At 50.2% G+C, this 25,789-nt stretch overlaps 1 protein-coding gene across 1 annotated transcript in view; it reads left to right on the top strand.

Moving 5' to 3' along the window:
* The window catches only part of atp5mf (ATP synthase membrane subunit f), a 34,248-nt gene extending 14,719 nt beyond the window's left edge, over positions 1–19,529 (top strand). The window contains exons 2-4 of the mRNA XM_072480907.1: positions 6,653–6,760; positions 6,900–7,016; positions 19,268–19,529. Of these exons, the coding sequence (XP_072337008.1) occupies positions 6,653–6,760; positions 6,900–7,016; positions 19,268–19,296 (254 nt within the window). The 3' untranslated portion in view covers positions 19,297–19,529. The remainder of the gene's footprint in view (positions 1–6,652; positions 6,761–6,899; positions 7,017–19,267) is intronic.
* Positions 19,530–25,789: the final 6,260 nt, after the last annotated feature.

Here is a 25,789-nt window from a genome sequence, read left to right as displayed (position 1 = left end):
ATAGCCAATCCACCTAACCTGCACATCTTTGGACTGTGTGAGGAAACCGGAGCACCCGGAGGAAACCGTGCTGCCCACTATTTTGCACACAAAAGGCTTCCATAAACAGTAATGTGGTAAACTGTCTAGTGATGCCGGTTGAGATATAATAATCAGCCATGACACCAAGGATAACTCTCTTGCCGTTTTCAAATGATGCCATGGAATGTTTTATGGCCCCCTGAGAGGGACAGACAGGCCTCAGTTTAATGATTTATCTGAACGATGGATATAGCTCCAAGCATAGAGCCAGAGAGCTTTTGTTGTACACAGCTTCACTGTGAAAGACAGATTATTCCTCCAAGGCCATTAGATTACACAACTGCAACTCATCGCATTTTGTACAGTTATGCAATAAGTGGTGGTGGTGTTATGGTCAGGGACAAACATACAATGCAGTAGCCATTCTTCCCTTGGGTTCCATGCTGTCCTTGATCTAGGAGTGCTGACATTTTAGTTTTTTAAAAAAAGGATAATTATCCCTCTCGCTCGCATTGACATCCCTCACTTTCATGGGCAAACTTTATTTCTAATAAACATGAACAATCTAGTACTATTTTACCAGTTAATCAATATTCAGTTTGAGACTGTAAACCTCGACTTTAGACATTATTGACTCAATTACTCTAATGCAGTTGAACACTGAAAATGATTAAAGCTTTTGTTTCTGTTTCAGCATTCTCCTGCAAATACTAATTTATGTAGGGTATAGTCCCATAGGTGCGGGAAGAGAATTAGAATTGGAATTGGCCTAAAGCTACTTAATGATCTAGCACCCCAAAAAAACATAATTTTTCCATTTGTGAACCTGACAGTGAGGTGTTGTCAGCAGACGTTAACCAGCCAATCCTACTCCTAATCTCAACCACATTGTATTCATTCTCCATCAGTTACCACTGGATAGTTCGCCAAAGTTTGGCTGATATTTTTTCCTTTTTCCCTAACAGTAGAGTAAGCGACTTCCAGTTGCGGCTATGCTGAGCTAAGTCGCACGTTCGGTAGCTCCCGCCAGAAAAGGACTTTGTGGGCACTTTTTAGGGGCCCCAGCGGCATTTGTTCGACGGTTCCCAGTGTGGGAAGGTGACAGTACGATTTCCCCGGCACTGTATGGATTGGACCAGGAGTGGAGCGGTGAAAAAGTGATTTTGGTGCAGCGAAAAGTGCAAGGGAGGAAAACCAAGATGGCGGCGGGTGGAGACCAGGCAGCGTGGGCGCAGTGGTCGCAAGAGCAGCAGGAGTTTCTCAAGCGCTGCTTCACAGAATTGAAAGCAAAGCTGCTGGAGCCTATGAAGGCTTCAATCGACAAGCTGGTCGAGACCCATAAGGCCCAAAGGGCGGCGATCCGGGAGGTGCAGCAGAAGGTCTCGGAGAATGAAGACGAGATCTTGGGCCTGGCGGTGAAGGTAGAGGCGCACGAGGTGCTGCATAAGAAATGCAGGAGAAGTTCGAGGACATGGAGAATCGGTCGAGGAGGAAGAACCTGCGGATTCTGGGTCTCCCGGAGGGAGTGGAGGGGTCGGATGCTGGAGCATACGTGGTCACGATGCTGAACACGTTGGTGGGCGCGGGTGCCTTCCTGAGGCCCCTAGAGCTGGATGGTGCCCACTGAGTCCTGGCGAGGAGGCCCAAGTCTAACGAGCCGTCGCGGGCGGGATTGGTGCGGTTCCACCGCTTGGTGGACAGGGAGTGTGTCCTAAGATGGGCAAAAAAGGAGCAGAGCAGCAGGTGGGAGAATGCAGAGGTCCGTATATACCAGGACTGGAGCGTGGAGGTGGCCAGGAAGAGGGCCGGGTACAATCGGGCCAAGGCGGTTCTGCATCGGAAACGGGTGAAATTTGGGATGCTGCAGCCGGCGCGACTGTGGGTCACGTTTAAGGACTGGCACCATTACTTTGAGATGCCGGACGAGGTGTGGACCTTTATCCGGCCGAAAAGTTGGACACGGTCTGAGGGTCTGTTGTGAGGGGATGTCGCGGGGGGGTTACTGTGGTTACTGTGCTTGGGGGGGTGTTGGGGGATGTTCTGTACTGTTTCCTTGGGTGCTGGGTGGGGTAGGGTGAAATGGTTCAAAGTGGGGGTTTTGTGAGAGTGTGGGCGTCGGTGGTTGGAAAGACGGGGCCCAGTTGGGGGGAGGGGAGATGGGAGGCCCGAGGTGGGGGAGCTGGGATTAGGCCGCAAAAGGGAGCTGCGCCAGAGAGGGCGGGGCCGGTTGGATGGAAAGCGCGGGCTTTTTCCCGCGCTAGGGAAGGAAGGAGGTGGGGCCGGGGGGAAGGGCGGTGTTGGAGAGGAGGTGGGGGGGCGGGAAGCCCCCTGATCCAACTGATAACTTGGAATGTGAGAGGCCTGAACGGGCCGGTCAAGAGTGCCCGTTTGTTCGCGCACCTGAAGGGACTGAAGGCAGATGTGGTTATGCTCTAGGAGACGCATTTGAGAGTGACAGATCAGGTTAGGCTGAGAAAGGGGTGGGTAGGGCAGGTTTTCCACTCGGGGTTGGATGCAAAGAATCGAGGGGTGGCGATTTTGGTGGGGAAGCGGGTGTCGTGTGAGGCGCTGAATAGCGTGGCAGACAATGGAGGTAGGTATGTGATGGTGAGTGGTAAGCTGCAGGGGGTGCGGGTGGTATTAGTGAATGTACATGCCCCGAATTGGGACGATGCCGGATTTATGCGGCGCATGTTGGGCCGGATCCTAGACCTGGAGGCAGGGAGCTTGATAATGCGGGGGGGGGGGGGGGACCTTTAACACGGTACTGGATCCAGCATTGGACCGCTCCAGGTCTAGGACGGGTAAGAGGCCGGCAGCGGCTGAGGTGCTGAGGGGGTTTATGGACTAGTTGGGAGGAGTGGACCCATGGAGGTTTGTCAGGCCGGGGGGCCAGGGAATTTTCCTTTTTTTCCCACGTCCATTAAGCCTACTCCCGGATAGACTTCCTCGTTATGAGCAGGGCACTCATCCCGAGGGTGGAGGACACGGAGTATTCGGCCATAGCCATCTCAGACCATGCCCCGCATTGGGTGGAGCTGGTGCTAGGGGAGGAGAGGGACCAGCGCCCACTGTGGCGCCTGGATGTGGGCTTGCTGGCGGATGAGGAGGTGAGCGGGCGGATCCGGGGGTGCATTGAAAGCTATCTAGAGGCTAACGATAATGGGGAGGTGCAGGTGGGGGTGGTCTGGGAGGCGCTGAAGGCGGTGATTCGGGGACAGCTAATCTCCACTAGGGCCCACAAGGAGAGGAAGGAGAGGAGAGAGAGGGAGAGGTTGGTGGGGGAGATTTTAAGGGTAGATAGGAGGTATGCAGCGGTCCCCGAGGAGGGACTACTCAAGGAGCGACGAAGCCTCCAGGCCGTGTTCGAACTGTTGACCACCAAGAAGGCAGAGTTGCAATGGAGGAAAGTGCAAGGGGCGGTGTATGAGTACGGGGAGAAGGCTAGCCGGATGTTGGCACACCAGCTTCGGAAGCGGGAGGCAGCAAGGGAGATTGGGGGAGTTAGGGATAAAGGGGAGAACACGGTGCGGAGTGCGGTGGGAATAAATGGGGTATTTAGAGACTTTTATGAGGGTCTGTATAGGTCTGAGCTCCCGACGGAGGAGGGGGGGATGCGTTGATTTTTGGATCGGCTGAGGTTCCCGAGGGTGGAGGAGGAGCAGATGGCTGGGCTTGGGGCACCGGTAGGGCTGGAGGAGCTGACTAAGGGGCTGGGGAGTATGCAGGCGGGGAAGGCACCGGGGCCAGATGGGTTCCCGGTGGGATTTTACCGGAAGTACATGGACCTGCTGGGCCCTCTACTTGTGAGGACTTTCAATGAGGTGAGGGAGGGGGGGGCCCTACCTCTGACGATGTCCAGGGCGCTGATCTCGCTGATCTTGAAGCGGGACAAGGACCCATTACTGTGTGGGTCGTATGGGCCAATCTCGCTCCTCAACGTGGACGCAAAGCTCTTGGCGAAGGTGTTGGCTACCAGAATTGAGGTGTGTGTCCCGGGGACCAGACGGGTTTTGTGAAGGGAAGGCAGCTGAATACCAATATGCGGAGGCTCCTTAACGTAATCATGATGCCTACAGTGGAGGGGGAGGTGGAGATCGTGGCGGCGATGGACGCGGAGAAGACCTTTGATAGGGTGGAGTGGGGGTACCTTTAGGAATTGTTGAGGAGGTTTGGGTTCGGGGAGGGGTTCATTAGTTGGGTTAGGCTACTTTACGAAGCCCCGGTGACGAGTGTGGCCACGATTCGGAGGAGGTCGGAATACTTTTGGCTGTACCGGGGGACGAGGCAGGGGTGCCCCCTATCCCCCTTGCTATTTGCATTGGCAATTGAGCCTTTGGCTATGGCTTTGAGGGAGTCCAGGAACTGGAGGAGGCTGGTCCGTGGGGGGGAGGAACACCGGGTATCGTTGTATGCCGATGACCTGTTACTGTATGTGGCGGACCCAGTGGGGGGGATGCCGGAGGTGATGCGGATCCTCACGGAGTTTGGGGACTTTTCCGGGTAGAAGCTCAACGTGGGGAAGAGTGAGCTCTTCGTGGTACACCCAGGGGACCAGGGAAGGGGGATAGACGAGCTTCCATTGAAGAGGGTGGAAAGGAGTTTTCGGTACCTGGGGATCCAGATGGCCAGGATCTGGGGGGCCCTACACAAGCTCAACTTGACTCGACTGGTGGAGCAGATGGAGGAGGAGTTTAAAAGATGGGATATGCTGCCACTCTCCCTGGCGGGTAGGGTGCAGTCGGTGAAAATGACGGTGCTCCCGAAGTTCCTTTTTGTATTCCAGTGCCTCCCCATCCTGATCCCTAAGGCCTTTTTTAAGCGGGTCAGCAGGGGCATCATGGGATTCGTGTGGGCGAAAAAGACCCCAAGGGTGAGAAGGGTGTTTCTGGAATGGAGTAGGGACAGAGGAGGGGTAGCATTGCCTAATCTGTGTGGGTACTACTGGGCTGCCAATGTGGCGATGATACACAAGTGGGTAATGGAGGGGGAGGGGGGCGGCGTGGAAGAGGCTGGAGATGGCGTCCTGTGTGGGCACGAGTCTGGGAGCGCTGGTGACAGCACCGCTGCCGCTCCCGCCGACTAGGTACACCACGTATCCGGTGGTGGCGGCGACTTTGAAAATTTGGGGCAGTGGAGATGCCACAGGGGTGAGGTAGAGGCTTCGGTTTGGTCCCCGATCCGAGAGAACCATCGGTTCGTCCTGGGGAGAATGGATGGAGGGTTCCTGAGCTGGCACAGGGCAGGAATTAGAAGGATGGGGGACCTATTTATAGATGGGATGTTTGCGAGCCTTGGGGCGCTGGAGGAAAAATTTGGGCTTCCCCCGGAAATGCCTTCAGGTACATGCAGGTAAGGGCGTTTGTACGACGGCAGGTGAGGGAGTTCCCGCTGCTTCCAGTACGTAGGATCCAGGATAGGGTGCTCTCGGGGGTGTGGGTTGGAGAAGGCAAGGTCTTGGAGATCTACCAGGAGATGCAGGAGGAGGAAGAGACTTCGGTGGAGGAGCTAAAGGGTAAATTGGAGGAGGAGCTTGGGGAGGAAATAGACGAGGATACGTGAGCGGATGCCCTGGGTAGGGTTAATTCTTCCTCCTCTTACGCCAGGCTTAGCCTGATAAAATTTAAGGTTCTTCACAGAACGCTTATGACAGGGGCAAGGCTGAGCAGGTTCTTTGGGGTGGAAGGCAGGTGTGGGAGGTGCTCGGGGAGCCCAGCAAATCACGCCCATATGTTCTGGGCGTGCCCGGTGCTGGATGGGTTCTGGAGGAGCGTTGCGAGGACGGTGTCTCGGGTGGTGAACACCTGGGTTTAGCCGAGCTGGGGCACTATTTGGGGTATCGGACGAGCTGCGAGTGGAGGAGGCGAAAGAGGCCGGTATTCTGGCCTTTGCGTCCCTGGTAGCCCGGCGGAGGATTTTGCTACAGTGGAAAGATGCGAGGCCCCCAAGCGTGGAAGCCTAGGTCAGCGACATGGCAGGATTCATTAAATTGGAAAGGGTAAAATTTGCCTTGAGAGGGTATGTGCAAGGGTTCTTCAGGCGGTGGCAACCGTTCCTAGACTTTCTAGCGGAGTGTTAGGAGGTGGTCAGCAGCAGCAGCAACCCGGGGGGGGTACTTTGTATTTACTACTGTGTTTATTATTGCTTAATGGGGGTTTGTATATTGGGGGAATTCGTGATGTAGTTGTAAGATGTTTATTTATGTGTTTATGTGTTCTTTGTTTTTCTTTTTTCTGTAAAGGGGGGGGGTTGTTGAACATATGTAAAAAATTTGAATAAAAACATTTTTTTTTAAAACAGTAGAGTAAGAAAGATAGGGGAATCAAACCTGCAAACTCGTCTCCAGTAACAAAAATGCGTTCTTATCATTAGCCTGTTGGGACAGATCTTTCTTAGTTTCAGGCAGAATTAAACTTGAGGTCAGTACAGAATGATTAGTATTCAGAAATTATCCATTATTGGTTCAGGTCTGCACTGTAATAAATCTATTTAGGTCTGTGGCGAAAACACGTTGTGTAAGCCAAAGTGATCTCTCAGGTGAAGTATTTTACTATGCCTGTGTTCCTTCACTTTTCCACCTTGTCATTTGGCGTTACGTATACCTATTGAGCAATTTTTGATTGTCTTGTAGTGCCACTTATCGAGAGGAGCCTGCTGGATTTGAAGTTAGCAGAGGTTCCTAACTGGGCTACACGTCGACTCCTATCTCCAAAATCTATCTTTCATGCTATCTGCAGATGTAAGTGTGATTCAGGTCATTTAATTGTACACATTAGCACTCTGTCACTGAACATTCATGGTATAGAATAGATTAGTATTTGAGTAAAGCTTCCCTTTAGCAGATGTTCCACTCTATTCTGCTGTATTCTGTCATGCAGGCCATGATTCATACTACAAGAAGTATATCGATGTGAAGAAAGGCGGCATTGGTGGAGTTTCAATGTTCCTGATGGGCTATGTTATCATCAGCTACATTTGGGGATTCAGCCACATTAGTAAGTAAACCTGAACAGACTCATCCAGGCTTGAATTGTATTTAACCTGCTTGTATTTCACTGAGTTTGTGTTATAAATCACAGTGTTATAAAATAAGAGATCTCAGTCACTTGTCTTTTGATCATCAGAGACAATTTTCTCCACTGCCAGATCTTGATATCATTAAATTCTGGTGCAACAGCTTGTGAATGAAGATTGCTGCACACAATCAACTGAAAAATTTGTTGTAGACATTTAAAAAAAAAAAAATTTAGTGTACCCAATTCATTTTTCCAATTAAGGGGCAATTTAGAGTGGCCAAGCCACCTACTGTGCACATCTTTGGGTTGTGGGGGCGAAACCCACGCAAACACAGGGAGAATGTGTAAACTCCACACGGAGAGTGACCCAGAGCCGGGATCAAACCTGGGAACTAGGTGCGTGAGGCATCAATGCTAACCACTGCGCCACCGTGCTGCCTTCGTAGAAATGATTTTAATTGTCATCTTAGACTTACCTTTCGACCTGGAGTTTAGTTTATAATCCAAGGAGAAACCCTACTAACTTTAGACTATTTTCATTGTGAGTTTAAGTTAGCAAAAGAGTTTTGGGGATTAATTTTCTCCCGGTGTTTATTTTTCAAATAATGTATTACTTTTTATTTGCACAAACCTATTTTATTTGCATAAAGCTAGGCGGCACGGCAGCGCAGTGGTTCGCACTGCTGCCTACAGCGCTGAGGAACCGGGTTCGAACCCCGCCCCGGGTCACTCGTTGTGTGGAGTTTGCACATTCTCCCCACGTCTGCATGGGTTTCACCCCCACAATCCAACGGTGTGCAGGTTAGGTAGATTGGCCACACAAAATTGCCCCTTAATTGGAATAAAATAATCGGATACTCTAAATTTATTTTTTTTAACTCATAAAGCCTGACATTTGGAACATATTTTGCAAATGGAAACAATAAATTAACACTTTGTTGAGAAATAATGAAGTACAGCATATCTGGGAACTAAGGGCTGGATTTGAAGTTGCCAATGTACTGGGAACAGAGGGGCCCAGTAGCATGTGGGAAACCTATAGGTTTGTGCATCATGGCTGTCAGTGGTTTTTTTTAACTAAATGACTGGATTAGCATATTATTTCCTGACAAATTAGTGTGAGCCGGCGGGATAACAACCTACGAGTTGATTTCAACTCCAGTTTTTAACAGGACACTCCAAACATGCAATTTGAGCAATTTTGGAATTGGTAGATTGGAGGACGCACATTCAATTTAGTGGTGTCTCCCTGGACTTGATGCTGGGGGGGTGCAAGGATCCCCTGGGAGTATCTCTTCCCCATTGATGGGAGACGTGCTGGTAAAAGGAAGGGATAATTGGAGGTTTTTCATGAAGTCAGCAACAGGAGCGTTGTGCCATCAGTGGATTCATGGTGAAAGCAGTTTAATGACCTAAGTAGGTCAGGAAAGGTGAGTACAGTAGCATATTCACCTACATCAAGATGTGCATATCACTCCAACACTCTCACTCTGCCTTTTCAAGCCCACTCCAGTATATCACTCCTCATACCAAATCAGCTTCCATCTCTCTCTGTCGATGCACTTTCTGACATCCCCACCTCCCCACTTGTCCAACTACTACTGCCGTTCATCCTCATCTTTGTGCAGTGTCATGCCTCTCACTTATAGGTCTCGTCAATCCCTCCTTGCAAGAGAAACAAGCAGAGAACATGGGGGTGAAGCAGAAAGAACCATAGATGGGTCCTCCAGCTATTTCTCAACTGACAGCTGCAGAAGAGGAGACGCTGGTCATCAGTGGAGTTTTGGTTCACATGGCCATCGGAGAGGATGACATAGTTGAATATTAGACAGCCCCACAGCAAACAGCCCTCAGTCTGGTTAACTTGATTTAGATTTACTGTCACGTGTACCGAGGAACAATGAAAAGTATTATTTTGTATACAGTCCAGGCAGATAGTTCCATACATGAAAATCATTGGACATACGATAAATAATACGCAAAACATAGACATCGGGTGAAGCATACAGAGAATAGTGCTGCAACAGTAGAGAAGATATGGGCAGCACAGTGGTTAGCACTATTGCTTCACAGCTCCAGGGTCCCAAGTTCGATTCCCGGCTTGGGTCACTATCTGTGCGGACTCTGCACGTTCTCCCCATGTCTGTGTGGGTTTCCTCCGAGTGCTCCGGTTTCCTCCCATATTCCAAAGATGTGCAGGTTAGGTGGATTGGCCAGGCTAAATTGCCCTTCGGGTCCAAAAAGGTTAGGTGGGGTTACTGGGTTATAGGGATAGGGTGGAGATGTGGGCTTAAGTAGGGTGCCCTTTCCAAGGGCCAGTGCAGACCCGATGGGCGAATGGCCTCCTGCACTGTAAATTCTATGATTCTCTGTGTAGAGAGATCAGTTCAGCCCATAAGAGGGTCATTCAGGAGTCTGGTAACAGCAGGGAAAAAGCTGTTTTTGAATCTGTTGTTGCATGTTCACAGACTTTTGTATCTTCTAGTCGATAGAAGAAGTTGGGGGAGAATAACCCAGATGGGAGGGGTCTTTGATTATACAGTTTGCTTTCCAAAGACAGCGAGAAGTGTAGACAGAGTCAATGGATAGGAGGCGTGTTTGCGTGATGGCTTGGGCTGTGTTCACGACTCCTTGTAGTTTCTTACGGTCTTGAGCCGAGCAGTGATGCAGCCAGACAGGATGCTTTCTATGGTGCATCTGTAAAAGTTGGTGAGAGTCAATGTGGACATGCCGAATTTCCTTAGTTTCCTGAGGAAGTATGGGTGCTGTTGTGCTTTCTTGGTCATAGCATCAACGTGGGTGGACCAGGGCAGACTATTGATGATGTGTACACCTAGGATTTTGAAGCTGACAGGGCAACACGATGGCGCAGTGGTTGTAACTGCTGCCTCGGCAGGTTTGATTCCAGCCAGGGTCACTGTCCTTTGGAGTTTGCACATTTATCCCGTGTCTGCGTGGGTCTCACCCCCACAACCCAAAAGATGTGCAAAGTAGGTGGATTGTCCATGCATAATTGCCCCTTAATTGGATAAAAATAATTGGGTACTCTAAATTTATTTATTTTTTAAATTTGAAAGTGTCAACCATTTCCACCACAGCACCATTGATGCAGGCAGGGGCGTGTACAACACTTTGTTTCCTGAAGTCGATGACCAGCTCCTTAGTTTTGCTGATATTGAGGGAGAGATTGTTGTCTGTGCACCGTGCCATTAGGTTCTCTATCTCCATCCTGTACTCTGACACATCGGTGTTTGAGATCCGACCCACTACGGTCGTGTCATCAGCAAACTTGTAGATGGAGTTGGAGCAGAATTTTGCCACATAGTCGTGTATCAGGAGTATAGTAGCGTGCTAAGTACGCAGCCTTGCAGAGCTGTTTATCCTTGCTGATTGTTGTCTATGGGTCAGGAAGTTAAGGATCCGGTTGCAGAGGGAGGAACCAAGTTCTAGGTTTTGGAGTTTGGATATGAGCTTGGCTGGGATTCTGAAGGCGGAGCTGTATTCAATGATTAGGAGTCTGACGTAGGAGTCTTTTTTGTCGAGATGCTAGAGGAATGAGTGAAGGGCCAGGGAGATAGCATCTGCTGTGGACCGGTTGTGGCAGTACGCAAATTGCAGTGGATCAAGGCAGTTTGGAAGTATGGAGTTGACGTGTCTCATAATGAACCTCTCGAAGCACTTCATAATGATAGATGTCAAGGCCACCGAACGGTAGTCATTGAGGCACGTTGCCTCGTTCTTCTTTCACCCCAGTATTATAGTGGACTTCCTGAAGCAGGTGGGAACCTTGGAACGGAGTAGACAGAGGTTGAAGATGTCCACGAACACACCCGCCAGTTGGTCCATGCAGGATCTGAGTGCACGACCAGGGATTCTGTCAGGACCCATTGCTTTCCGTGGGTTCACTTTCAAGAAGGCCGATCTGACTTCTGAGGCTGTGACGGTAGGTATGGGTGTATGCAAGGCTCTTGGGGCAATTGACAGCGGTTTGTTGGCTTCCTGTTGGAAACGAACATAGAATGCATTGAGTTTGGGCAGCACGGTGGCGCAGTGGTTAGCACTGCTGTCTATGGCTCTGTGGACCCGGCCCTGAGTCACTGTCCATGTGGAGTTTGCACATTCTCCCAATATCTGCGTGGGTTTCATCCCCCACAATCCAAAGATGTGCGTTTTAGGTGGATTGGCCACGCTAAATAGCCCCTTAATTGGAAAAAAATAATTGGGTACTCTAAATTTATTCCAAAAAAATTTTTTAATAAAAAGAAGAATGCATTGAGTTGATCAGGGTGGGGTGCTCTGTTGCCAGAGATTCTACTCGGCTTTACTTTGTAGCCCATTATATTGTTTAAGCCTTGCCATGACCAACAAGTGTCCGTGCCGTTAGTCTGTGACTCTAGCTTAATCTGGTATTATCTCTTGGCTACCCTGATGGCTTTGTGGAGGTCGTACCTAGATTGCTTGTCGAGGTCAGGGTCATCGTGTTGAACGCCTCAGATTGGACTTCAGTAGGGACTTGATGTCAGGCACGAGTGAATATCCTTGTGAATACAAATAACTTAAAACATTCTTACCGTGACAGTTCTAATTCATGTCTTTAATCCACCACAGGACCACCAAGTGTCCTGCAGAAGATGGTACGGGAAGACGGTGATAACCCTTCAGAGGAACTTGCTTTCTTTCGATGCATCATTACAGCACTCATATAGACCATGCACCAGCTCAGATATTCACACAAGCAATGGATTTTCACTTGGGGACTCGCATATTATAAGTGAGCAACATAGTGGAGAGAGGATCAGCAGAAGAGAGTCTGCGCTGGAAGCTGCAGGACAATTCAAGCTCCTCAGCTGGATGTCCATCTACTTTGGGACTCTCGATGAAGAGATTGTGCAATGTACAGACAGGCATTCCAGCTGCACTGTGAATGCTTGCAGAGAGATTGGAGGAGTCCCGCTCAGGGTTAAGTAGCATAATGTCACAGACCTTTACGATGATGTCTTAATTCACGGACAAAGTGGCCAACTGCTTGCAGCATCCAACACAACAATGTCTTGCACACATATCAATACACCTGGAACAGGATGAATGATATCATAGCCTTGGCTGTTCATCACCCCACTGATGTGCAGCAAAGTGTTCTCTAGCTCATTGCTAACAGGGTAGTGAAGGTGCGGCATGAGAGGGATGATGATAAATGGGAACACGGAAGCAGGGACCCAGCTTGAAATGCTTCCATGGTGGATAGATTCTTGATAAGCACGGGAGTGGTAGGTGAGATGCAGATTTGAGGTTACGATCAGATCAGTCATAATCTTATGCAGGCCCGAGGGGCTGAATGGCCTACTCATTGTTCATATGGAATACAATTGCACCATTTTATTCATCTTGAATTTTATTCCAAATTTTGGTTTTCCTTTTGTTTTTCAAATGAAATTTGATTCGATTCTAATTTTAATTCAGTTGAGAATATCGGGCGGGATTCTCCCCTACCCGGCGGGGCGGGGGGTCCCGGCGGCGAGGAGTGGCGTGAACCACTCCGGCGTCGGGCCACCCCAAAGATGCGGAATCCTCCGCACCTTCAGGGGCTAGGTCGGCGCCTGAGTGGTTTGCGCCCCGCTGGTCGGCGGGGAAGGGGCTTGGCGCCACGCCAACCAGCGCCGAAGGGTCTCCGCCGGCCGGTGCGAGTTGCCGCATGCGCGGGAGCGCCAGCGTGTGCTGCCGTCATCCCAGCGCATGCGCTGGGGGGATCATCTCCGCATCGGCCATGGCAGAGGACCACACCAGCCGACGCGGAGGAATAGAATGCCCCCACGGTACAGGCCCGCCCGCGGATCGGTGGGACCCGATCGCGGGCCAGGCCACCGTGGGGGCAACTACCGGGGCCAGATCCCCCCGCGCCCCACGGAGAACCCCAGAGGCCGCCCGCGCCGCCAGGTCCCGCCGATAAGTACCTACTCTAATTTAGGCCGGCGGGACCGGCAAAAAAAGCGGCGATCACTCGGCCCATTGCGGGCCGGAGAATCGCCGGGGGGGGGGGCCGCTGCTAGCGGCCGCCGACCGGCGTGACGCGATTCCCGTCCCCGCCAAATCTCTGGCGCCAGAGAATTCGGCAGCCAGCGGGGGCGGTATTCACGCCGCCCCCTGCCGATTCTCCGACCCGGCGGGGGGGGGCGGAGAATTCCACCCATCAACCCTTTGGAACTTTTGGACTTCCAGTTGCGGCTAGGACTTCGGTTGCAGCTATGCGGAGCTAAGTCGCACATTCGGCAGCTCCCGCTAAAAACGGACTTTTGGGCTCTTTTCAGGGCCCCCAACGGCATTTTTACGACGTTTCCTGGTGTGGGAAGGAGATTGCAATAGTTCCCCCTACAGTGTACGGCTTGGACCAGGAGCGGGGCGACTAAAAAGGTGGTGATGAAGCCAAAGAAGGTGCGAGGGAAGGAGAGCAAAATGGCAGTGGGCGGGGACCAGGCAGCGTGGATGCAGTGGGCACAGGAGCTGCAGGAGGCTATCCAGCGCTGCTTCAGGGAGATCAAAGCGGACCTGCCGGAGCCGATGAAGGCTTTTATCAACAAGCTGCCGGAGACCCAGACGGCCCAGGGGGTGGCGATCCGCGAGGTCCGACAAAAGATCTCCGACAACGAGGAAGAGATCTTAGGCCTTGCGGTAAAGGTGGAGGTGCACGAGGCGCTCCACAAGAAATGGCAGGAACAGTTCGAGGAGATGGAGAATAGGTCGAGGCGGAAGAATTTGCGGATTCTGGGCCTCCCGGAGGGGTCGGACGTGGGGGCCTATGTGGTCACCATGTTAAACTTGCTGATGGGAGCGGGGTCCTTCCATGGGCCCCTAGAGCTGGAAGGGGCCCATTGAGTGCTGGCGAGGAGGCCCAAGGCTAACGGGCCGCCGCAGGCTGTGCTGGTGCGGTTTCATCGGTTCGCTGATCGGGAGTGCGTGCTCAGGTGGGCCAAGAAAGAGAGGAGCAGCAGGTGGGAGAATGCGGAGGTTCGAATATACCAGGACTGGAGTGCGGAGATGGCGAAGAAGAGGGCCGGGTACAATCGGGCGAAGGCGGTGCTGCACAGGAAGGGGGTGAAGTTTGCATGCTGCAGCCGGCGCGACTGTGGGTCACCTACAAGGACCGGCACCATTATTTTGAGTCTCCAGAGGAGGCCTGGGCCTTTGTCCAGGCCGAGAAGCTGGACACAAACTGAGGGTCGGGATGGGTGGTCGGGATGTTACACTTTGAGGGGAGGTTCTTTGCTCTTATTTCTTTTTGGTTCGGTTAGGGTGGGTTGGGCACTGTTTTGGTTGGGTCTGTCAGGTGAGCTCGTGGAGGGGGGTAAGTAAATGGAGTAGGGGTGGATGGCCGGTAGGGGGGAATGGGGCCCCATGGGGGAGGGTGAGGCCCGAGTCGGGGGTGAGGGGACTGGGCCGATAAAAGGAGTGGCGTCAGAGGTGGCAGGGCCGGGCAGGTGGAAAGCGCGGGCTTTCTCCCACGCTGGAGGGGGCGGGGCCGGGGCGGGGAAGCGAGGGTTGTTTCCCGCGCTTGGGATGGAAGGGGGAGGCGGAGAGCCTGCTGATGGGTAATGGAGGAGGAGGGTATGTCCCACAATGGGAGGGGTCGAAGGAGAGGCGGGAGTAGCCAAGGTCAGCAGGAGTCAGCTGACTTGCGGGAGTGCAATGGGGGGAGTAAAGCAGCTCGGAGGGGTCCTAGGTGGGGAGGTGGGTGGGGGGGAACCGGGTTCCTGCTGCTATGGTCAAGGGGGAGCTGGAGCGAGTAGAGGGGGTTGGGACGGGGGTCTGCCGCCGTGGGGAACGGGCCAGGAGTGGGGTGCGGGCGCGTGGCTGGCCAAGGAGATGATATGGCTAGTCGGCGGGGAAGGGGGGCGGGTAGCCCCCTGATCCGGCTGATAGCCTGGAATGTAAGGGGACTGAACGGGCCGGTCAAGCGGGCCCGGGTGTTCGCGCTGCTGAGGGGGGACGTGGTCATGCTCCAGGAGACACACCTGAAGGTGGTAGACCAGGTAAGATTGAGGAAGGGGTGGGTAGGTCAGGTGTTTCATTCGGGGCTGGATGCCAAAAATGGGGGGGGGTGGCGATCTTGGTGGGAATGAGGGTGTCGTTTGAGGCGTCGAGCATTGTGACAGACAATGGCGGCAGGTACGTAACGGTAAGTGGTAAGCTGCAAGGGGAGAGGGTGGTGCTGGTCAATGTGTACGCCCCGAACTGGGACGATGCGGGTTTTATGCGGCGCATGTTGCGTCGGATCCCGGACTTGGAAGTGGGGGGCCTGATAATGGGGGGGGCGACTTTAACACGGTGTTGGATCCGGCACTGGATCGCTCCAGGTCTAGGACAGGTAGGAAGCCGGCGGCGGCTAAGGTGGTTTATGGACCAGATGGGAGGGGTGGACCCTTGGAGATTTGCAAGGCCGGGGGCTAGGGAATTTTCATTCTTCTCGCATGTCCATAAGGCTTATTCCCGGATCGACTTTTTTATTATGAGTAGGGCGCTGATAGCGAGAGTAGAGGATACTGAGTACTCGGCGATAGCCATTTCGGATCACGCCCCGCATTGGGTAGACCTAGAGCTGGGGGAGGAGAGGGACCAGCGCCTGTTGTGGCACTTGGAGGTGGGGCTGTTGGCGGACGAGGAGGTGAGTGAGCGGGTCCGAGGAAGTATAGAGAGATACCTGGAGGCCTACGATAACGGGGAGGTCCAAGTGGGGATGGTATGGGAGGCGCTGAAGGCGGTGGTTAGGGGAGAGCTGATCTCCATTAGGGCCCACGAGGAGAGAGCAGAGGGAGCGGGAGAGGCTGGTGGGGGAGATGGTGAGGGTAGACAGGAGGTATGCGGAGGTACCTGAGGAGGGCCTGTTGAGGAAGAGGCGTAGCCTCCAGGCCAAATTCGACCTGTTAACCACCAGGAAGGCGGAGGTGCAGTGGAGGCGCCCAGGGGGCAATTTCCGAGTATGGGGAAAAGGCAAGTCGGATGCTGGCGCATCAGCGTCGGAAGCGGGACGCAGCGAGGGAGATCGGGGGAGTTAAGGATAGGGGAGGGATTGTGGTGCAGAGTGGGGTTGGCATCAATGGGGTCTTCAGGGACTTTTATGAGGAATTGTATCGGTCCGAGCCCCCACTGGAGGAGGGAGGGATGGGCCGCTTTCTGGACCAATTGAGGTTTCCGAAGGTGGTGGAGGGACTGGGGGCGGGATTGGGGGCCCCGATTGGGCTGGAGGAGCTGGCCAAAGGGATAGGGAGCATGCAGGCGGGGAAGGCACCGGGGCCGGATGGTTTCCCGGTCGAATTCTACAAGAAATATGTGGACCTGTTGGGCCCGCTGTTAGTTAGGACCTTTAATGAGGCAAGGGTGGGGGTGGCTTTACCCCCGACGATGTCCCGGGCACTGATCTCCTTGATCCTGAAGCGGGACATGGATCCCCTGCAATGTGGGTCTTACAGGTGATCCATGAAGACCAGACGGGGTTCGTGAAGGGGAGGCAGTTGAACGCGAATGTGCGGAGGCTCCTGAACGTTATTATGATGCCGGCGAGGGAGGGGGAGGCGGAGATAGTGGTGGCGATGGACGCTGAGAAGGCCTTCGATAGGGTAGAGTGGGGGTACTTGTGGGAGGTGCTGAAGAGGTTCGGGTTTGGGGAGGGGCTTGTTAGGTGGGTTAGGCTGTTGTACAAGGTCAGGATGGCGAGTGTGGCCACAAACAAGAGGAGGTCTGAGTACTTTCGGTTGCATCGAGGGATGAGGCAGGGGTGTCCCCTGTCCCCCCTGCTCTTCGCACTGGCGATTGAACCCCTGGCTATGGCACTGAGGGAGTCGAAGAACTGGAGAGGGTTGGTACGGGGTGGGGAGGAGCATAGGGTGTCGCTCTATGCGGATGACTTGCTGCTATATGTGGCGGACCCGGTGGGGGAATGCCGGAGGTAATGAGGATCCTCAGGGAGTTCGGGGATTTCTCAGGGTACAAGCTCAACATGGGGAAAAGAGAGTTGTTCGTGGTTCACCCAGGGGACCAGGAGAGGGGGATTGGCGAGCTCCCACTAAAAAGCCGGAGAGGAGCTTCAGGTATTTGGGGGTCCAGGTGGCCAGGAGCTGGGGGGCCCTGCACAGACTTAATTACACGAGGCTGGTGGAGCAAATGGAGGAGAAGTTCAAGAGGTGGGGCGCGCTGCCGCTATCCCTGGCGGGTAGGGTGCAGTCAGTTAAGATGACGGTGCTCCCAAGGTTTTTGTTCCTGTTCCAGTGCCTCCCCATGTTTATCCCGAAGGCCTTTAGGCGAGTCAACAGGAGCATAACGGGGTTTGTGTAGGCGCGAGGGACTCAGAGGGTGAGAAGGGTGTTCCTGGAGCAGAGTGGGGGTGGGGGGGTGCTGGCACTGCCCAACATCTGTGGGTACTACGGGGGAACCACCGGTTTGTCCCAGGGAGAATAGACGGAGGGTTTTCGGGGTGGCACAGGGCAGGGATAAGAAGGTTGGGGGACCTGTTCGCGAGCCTGGGTGAGCTGGAGGAGAAGTATGGGCTCCCCCCGGGGAACACCTTTAGATATTTACAGGTAAGGGCGTTTGCCATGTGGTAAGTGGTGGAATTCCTGCGGCTGCTGCCACACACAGGTCGGGGTGCTCTCGGGGGGGTGGGGTGGGTTGGAGTGGGGAAGGTCTCGGAAACTTACCAGGTGATGCAGGAGGAGGAGGAGGCCTCGGTGGTGGAGTTGAAAGGTAAGTGGGAGGAGGAGTTGGGAGAGGAGATCGAAGAGGGGATGTGGGCAAATGCCCTAGGGAGGGTGAACTCTTCCTCTTCGTGCGCGAGGCTCAGCCTCATACAGTTTAAGGTGCTGCACAGGACACACATGACCGGGACAAGGATGAGCCGGTTCTTTGGGGGTGAGGACAGGCGTGTTAGGTGCTCAGGGAGCCCAGCAAATCACACCCATATGTTCTGGGCATGCCCAGCGCTGGAGGAATTTTGGAAGGGCATAGCGAGGACGGTGTCGGGGGTGGTCGGATCCAGGGTCAAGCTGGGCTGGGGGCTCGCAATATTTGGCGTTGCAGGGGAGCCGGGAGTGCGGGAGGAAAAAGAGGCCGGTATTCTGGCCTTTGCGTCCCTGGTAGCCCGGCGAAGGATTCTTCTTCAGTGGAGGGATGCGAGGCCCCCCAAGCGTGGAATCCTGGATCAACGATATGGCGGGGTTTATTAAATTTGAGAGGGTGAAATTTGCCTTAAGGGGATCGGTACAAGGGTTCTTTAGGCGGTGGCAACCGTTCTTGGACTTCCTGGCAGAACGGTAGACAATGGTCAGCAGCAGCAGCAACCAGGGCGCGGGGGTGGGTGGGGGGGGGGGGGTCTATTTTATTTCTGCTTATTTACCCTGGGTATCTGAGGGGATGTGTATATTTGCTATGTTTGCTTTGTGTTAATTCGGGGTGTTAATTTATTATTTATGTACGGTGTGGGGGGGGGGGGCACGAGGGTTGTTTTACTTCGTCCTGTATTTAATTCTATTGGGTTCCTTTTTCATTCTGTTGTTGATATTTTGTGACAACCCCAATAAAATTTTTTTTAATTTTTTTAAACTCTTTAGAACTTTAATGAACTATAAGAACATTCACAGCCGCTATTGGCTGGGGGGCAGGCGGGGGGTGGGGGTGTTGGGGAGATGTGGAGGTCGTATAGGGTGGCAGAATTTAGTTTAATCACATCCAATTTGGTGCCAACAAACGTTCCCTCAGTAGATCTTTTCGAACCTGATTTCTGTTTCAGAGGCCAGATTTTAAATGGCAGACTGGGGCAGCATGGTGATGCAGTGGTTAGCTCTGCTGCCTCATGGCGCCGAGGTCCCAGGTTCAATTCCAGCTCTGGGTCACTGTCCGTGTGGAGTTTGCACATTCTCCCCGTGTTTGCTTGGGTTTTAACCCCACAACCCAAAGATGTGCATGGTAGGTGGATTGGCCATGCTAAATTGCCCCTTAATTGGGAAAAATGAATTGTGTACTCTAAATTTATTTATTTTTAAATGGCAGACTGTTTTCCCCCCACCCCAAAATACTTACATCTGGATACAAGACAGCCAGCGTCATCTGCAAATTCCAAACACAATCGTGCTGCTCCATTAATTGTTTGGCTCTTTTTGTTGCACCAGAGACGAAGTGAAAAAAATCGACCTATTCTTGCAATAGAAAATTGAGTACAGATATATAACCACGCCCTTGTATTGCAGAGCACGATCGTTGGAGGAAGTACCATTAAATGGTCTGCTCATACATCACAGCTCAAAGTAACAATAGAAGGTGACAAAATGTCTCAGTTGGACCAATGAATTGCAACTGTTGTTTTTGAACGCTTGCATTGTTTTTGTCTTTTTCTAACACCAGTTGGTGACAAGTAAAACTCATTGTTAATTACCGTTGTCTTACAGTGATGTATGAATCGTCAACACCCCAGTTCCCTGTTTTAAGAATTAAAAGTGATATGTTGCTGAATTTGACTTCTTTAGACGTTTAATTATTAAAGGAATATAAAACACTCCAGAAACAACTCTCATCACATTCTTGAACAAAAATCAAATCACGATGTTCTTATGCAAGTTTTAATTAGTACTTGCCCATTTCTGTACTTTTTTTCTCCGTGATCTTGTCTATCAATCTGTTGCATAGACGTTCGACCGAGTTTTAAACTAGTGCTTGAGATAATGTGGAATGATCAAACACCAAGTTCCTACTGCCCCAAGGCTGTTGCCAGTAAAAAGCAACCAGAAAAATGGATCATAGCCAGCAGTCTTTTTATCCCTTCCTCTGTGTTGTCTTGTTCTGTGCCAGCATCACTGCCTTTGGCAACCTTTGCTTTATTTGACTCTCGGATTTTACACACCGATAAAATATGTTCAATTAATTGTTTCAGAGTACAGAATCAGATGCCATGTCTCTTGTCCAATCTCATATTCAGATAATTGCAACACTTAGTTTCTAGTTTTAACAGCTTGTTGCATTGCCCTGTCAGTGGATCACTAGATCTTTCAGATGGTTGTAGTGTTAGAAAATGGATTATTCCATCTTGTAAGTGTTCACTGACTGAATAGACAAAAAGGTGCTGTTGTATGAACCAATGTGGATGCTATGGTGCATTATTTAGTTCAAAAGACAACTGCCTGTGCTAAGATAAATTAAACACTCTGGGATCAGTGTTAGACAGCTCCACAGAAATAAACATTTCTTGGGAATTTCCAATAGCAATTTCTTCAAGTGCTACTACAGAAAGAGAGCAAAGCAGCTAATCAAACCACAAAGCTTTAAACACCTTTACAGCAATGTGCTGCTTACCACATGGCAACACATGACTTGCCTATAAGGCAGAGAATCAACTATTATTGTAGCATTTCTGGATAATGAAGATAAAAAGAATTAGCAGTTAATTTCAGGGATTTTAAATACATTTTGTTTAGCATATCTTCACACCCACACTGTCTTACGCTTTTGGGGAATTGTGGTGGAAGGATTCCCAAACTGATTATCAGACCAAAGAACCGGGTTATGAACGCTTCTGCTATGGCCAGGAATTCCTGGCATTGGACTTGAATGCAGAGCTTCTGGCCGAGAGAGAGGTACTATCACTGAGACCTCCTAAGTAGTAAAAGGAACATTGTGCTGGAATTGAGTATACCTGCTAGCCACACAGGACACTGCAATCAACTTAATAGACATTTTAAATGTTTGATTCTGGCAAGAACATATGATTTCATTGTCAATAGCATAATTATCCAACAAATTCACTTTATACATGGGTGGCACATTGATTAGCACTGCTGCCTCACAGTGCCAGGGACCTGGGTTCGATTCTGGCCTTGGGTGAAATTCTGAGTGGAGTTTGCATGTTCTCCCCCTGTCTGTGTGAGTTTCTTCCCACAGTCCAAAGATGTGTAGTTTAGGTGCATTGGCTATGCTAAAATTGCCCCTCAGCCTCCAAAGAGTGCTCTTTCATAGGGTTGATGCAGACTTGATGGGCCAAATGGCTTCATTCTGCACTGCAGGGATTGTGTGTGAAATAGCGATGTACTTCTTTCAATTCAACTGTACCTGCTGCTAAAAAAGCAGTCTGCTCTAAGTTAAGGTGGCCAAGTGCAGAATGGCTGATTGCTTGTGGAACTCCTCCGTCATTTCACAAGCGTGACCCCAAGCTTCTGAATGTCTGTCATTTTAATTCTCTGCCCCACTCTCATTCTGACCTCACTCTGCTTGGTCTCTTACACCTTTGGCATTGATGGCAAAGTCAGAATTATTGCCGATTTAACCTCCCTAGCAAGCTACTCAGTTGTGGATAAACCTGAATGTTGCGGATCTGGACTCACATGTGAACCAGACTAAGCGTGGAAGATTTCAATTACAGCTTACTAAATGCTATTTCACTTTGAAGTGAATAGAAACCTTGCAGATCAAAGGATCTGAGAGGGTTTAAAGCCTTGTAATATGGTTTTGACTTTCTCTGAAGTTACAGCTGCTGCTTTCTAAACATCTGTCTGAGGCAGCAGGTGTAAGGTACAGGTAAGAGAAAAAGCAGTGATTTATTCTTACTGTTTCTGCCTGGACTGCTCTTTAGCTTCCAGGCAGGGGTGGCTGATGGGGGGTTCTCTGTTTATGAGGGGGGTCTATGTTATGGGGGATCTCTGTTATGGAGGAGTTATCAGATATGGAGGTTTTCTGATATGGGGGGTAATCTTATATTGGGGTGGTTTCTGATATGGGGGGTTCTCTGTTATGGGGCTGCTTGGTATGGAGGGGTTCTCTGATATGGGGGGCCTGTGGTGGGGAGGGGTCTGAGATATGGGGGCCCTTTGGTGAGGGGTCTCTGATATGGGGGCCCTCTGGTAGGGGGGGGGGTTGGGTCTCCCTCATGCATGCGTACTGTGGAAGCGGGGATAGCTCCTTTTGTGACTGGTGGATGGGGCAAGCCGCCGGACCTCGATACCGGGCTGCCTGCTCAAAATGGTGGCCCGATAGTAGGATTAACAAAAGAGTCCCTCATGATCTCCACGATGCATATATTTGCATGGCAAGGGAGAGTGAATGGATTCTGGGTGCCGCTCCTAGCACCAGCACAAACCAGAGGCAATTCAGCTCCGGCGAGACAACATAGTCTCCCAAATGGAGACTCCTGCCCGTAATGTTAGACAACTTGAGTATAAAGTAGGTGGCTAAAACAAGCAAGAGAAGATGGAGATGCATGTCATTGGGGAATAAACAGAGGACCTAACCTTAGGCTAATCACTACTACACTATTAAAGTACATTAGTGAAGCTGATGAGTTTTTTCAACAATCCAGTAATTTAATAGTCACCATTATTAGATACCAGATTTTTATTACTTAATTAATTAAAATTCTCAAACTGCTATGGTGGGATTTGAATTCATGGCTCTAGACCATTACTTTGCTTGCTGGATTACAAATCCACTTCAACCTTTTCAGATCACAACCACCATTCCCTTTATTTTCAGACCATTGATGTTGGTGTAATGTTTCCGTTTACAACTTGACCAAATGCATCTTTTGTTTCTTCACTTCTCCCATTATCACCCTCGCTCACCTTGCACCATCAACCCTTTGTTCATTCAATCTCTCCTTCCTTCTAACCTATGGACAATGTATAAGCACCTTAGCTTTAAAGTAATGAAACATCCCCTGTGGGTCTCCACAGGAGCATTATAAACTAAACCATGAGATAGAATCGCAGAAAGAGAATTAGATCAGATGACCAAAGGCCTAAACAGAGAGATACGTTTTCAGATACAACTTAAAGGAGGAAAGCTGCATAGAGATGTGTGGGGAGTGTATTCCAGAGCTTGGGACGAGGTAACTGAAGACTGACCTTGGACCTCCTTCAATTTAAACTTCCGATTTGCCACGTTTCAGCCTTCAGGACCCAACATTGAGTTCAACAACTTTGGACTGTGGCCTCTCTCAATTTTTAAATATCCCATATATTTATCGTCTCAAAGCAAAAACACTCGCCCAGACACCGGCTCGTCTGTCTCTTGTTCTTCAGGTTGCTACATCTTGTAATATCTCCCAGCGACAATTTAATACCCAACACAATTTCCCTCTCTTTAGTTCTGATGAAGTTATACAAACTCAAAATGTTAACTCTGTTTTCTCTCCCTGCAGATGCTGTCAGACCTGCTGAGGTTTTCCAGCATTCTGTTTCTGTTGTTGAAGACTGACCATCCCTTTTGTTCTTTCCTACCCTCCACTTTTCCCTTGCCTTTGCGCTTGCTTAAAACCTATCACAGTCTAAACTTATTTTGTTTGAAAAGATTATCAACCTGAAATGTTAACTTTTGTTTCCCTCTGGCTGACCTGCCGAGTACAGTATTTCCAGCACTTGTTTTCAAATTCGCTTTAAATTTGGATTGCTGAAGAATATCAGCATGCCTCACATAACAGTTCTTCCACTGCTCAGCAGTTTATTTTATAATGGATGTAAATGATCTCATAAGATAATTTGAAAGAAAGCATTTATCCCTCAACCATACAGTGTAACCTTTCAGCTCTGAAGAGAGGCTGTTTAAGCTGGGGTTGTCCTCCTTACAGCAGAGAAGGGGGGACCTGATCGAGGTGTACAAAACAAGGGCATAGCTGGGGCAGATAGGAAGAAACGTTTCCCCTGAGTTAAGGGGTCAATAACCAGGCGGCTGTAGATTTAAGGTAAGGGGCAGGAGATTTGAGGGAAACCTTTTTCACCCAGAGAATGGTAGCAATCTGGAACTCACTTCCTGAAAGGGTGGTAGAGGCGGGAACCCTCACAACATTTTTTTAAAAATAAAAAATATAGAGTACCCAATTATATATATATTTTTTTATTAAGGGGCAATTTAGCGTGGCCAATTCACCTAACCTGCACATCTTTGGGTTGTGGGGGTGAAACCCACGCAGACATGGGGAGAATGTGCAAACTCCACACGGACAGTGATCCAGGGCCAGGATTCAAACCCGGGTCCTCAGCGCTGCAGTCCCAGTGCTATCCATTGTGCCACATGCCGCCACCCACACAACATTTAAGCAGCATTCAGATGAGCACTTGAAAGCCATAGCGTACAAGGCTGCGGGTCAAATGATGGAAAATGGTGCACAGGGTGTGAATAGAAGATAATGCAGTCAAAGAGATCTGTTTCAAGGAGGTTTTTGAGGATGAAATGTGTTCAAATCGTAATCAGTGTCATGAGAATGTCGCTTTAAGAAATGTTTGGCTGCTCATGTTACTGCAGTGATGTCAGTGTGGGTGGAGCTGAACTCTGGTTTTGCTTTTTAGTTTCACTTTGAAAAAAGCTTGGGTGTGTCTGCGTCTTTTTGGTTTCGTTTTCAGAGCTGGATAGCTGCAGTCACAGCCAGAAGGTGTTGAATCTCTCTGTAATCTAAAGAATGTAAATCAATCCTTTGGTGATTTAAACTCATAACAGTAGCGACTTTAACCTGATGTGCTTCTGTTTAAAGGTTTGTTAAGTCTTCTGGGTGTTAAAAGGACAGCTTACAGATTGCTTAGTGTTGTATTCTTTGGGGGGTGTATGTGATTTACTGGTTGCTGAGATGTTCACTGTTTGTTTTAGAAAAGTTAACTTGAATTCATAGAATAAACATTGTTTTGCTGTTTTAAAAAATACTTGTCCATTTCTGAAGTACCACACTTGTAGAGTGGGCCCTGTGCTCCCCATACCACAATCTATTAAAAGTTGTGGGTCAGGTGAACTCCATGATACACTTTGGGGTTCTCTAAATCCTGGCCCATAACATCAGTCCCACTCCACAATCACACACTGTGACCAGCACCTCTGCCCCATCTCCCAGTAATCAGCCCCTCCGTCTCCCATACACAGACAGTTATCATCTCTGCCTCCCACACACAGTAAACAAGCCCTCTTGACCACACACAATCAGTAAACAATCTCTGCCCATGGAACACAGGTAGTAAGAAGCCGCTCTTGACCCCCTCCGCACGCCACACACACACACACACATAATTAGCCCTTTTTTCTCCCCACATGTTGGTTTAGTTGCCAGTATCTGCACTTTAGGGTTTCTAACTCAGGGCAAGGAGCCTGCACAATAGTCAGAGAGGAGCAGAAACACAGTGAAGTCTGAACCAGTGACTCACCTTCCCGGCCTGCTCAGCCGCATTTTTCCAGCACTCAAATCGCCGAGTTAAGCCTGCCAGCCTCTGCCTGTGCCATGTCACTGCATAAATATCAGAGGTCTGCTCAGCACTCACTGATAAAGTGTTTTCTATCTCAAAGAGAGCAGTTAGCTTTACATTGATCAGAGGGAAATGTTGGGATATATTATTAAAGAGGTTATAGTGGCAATTTAGAAAATCTCACTGCAATCAAGCAGAATCAACATGGTTTTGTGAAAGGGAAATCGTGTTTGACTAATTTATTAGAGGTCTTTGAGGAAGTAACAAGCAACATGGATAAAGGGGAACCAGTGGATGACTTATATTTATAGAAGGCATTTGACAAGGTGCCGCATCAAAGGCTACCGCACAAAATAAGAGCTCATGGTGTAGGGGATAACATGTTAGCATAGATAGAACTGCTAACCAGTCACAATGCTTTTGAAAGTCTTGTCTCATCCACAAACTTTGAAATTGTGCCCTGTACATCAAGGTGTAAGTCATTAATATATAACAAGAAAAGCAAGGGTCCCACCGCTGACCTGGGAGAACGCCACTGCAAACCTTCCTCCAGCTTGAAACACA

Source organism: Scyliorhinus torazame, chromosome 17 (genome assembly GCF_047496885.1).
Source record: "Scyliorhinus torazame isolate Kashiwa2021f chromosome 17, sScyTor2.1, whole genome shotgun sequence".
NCBI classification, from domain to species: Eukaryota; Metazoa; Chordata; class Chondrichthyes; order Carcharhiniformes; family Scyliorhinidae; genus Scyliorhinus; species Scyliorhinus torazame.
Note: the sequence above shows the minus strand (reverse complement) of the source record. Positions and strands in the feature narration are given on the sequence as shown.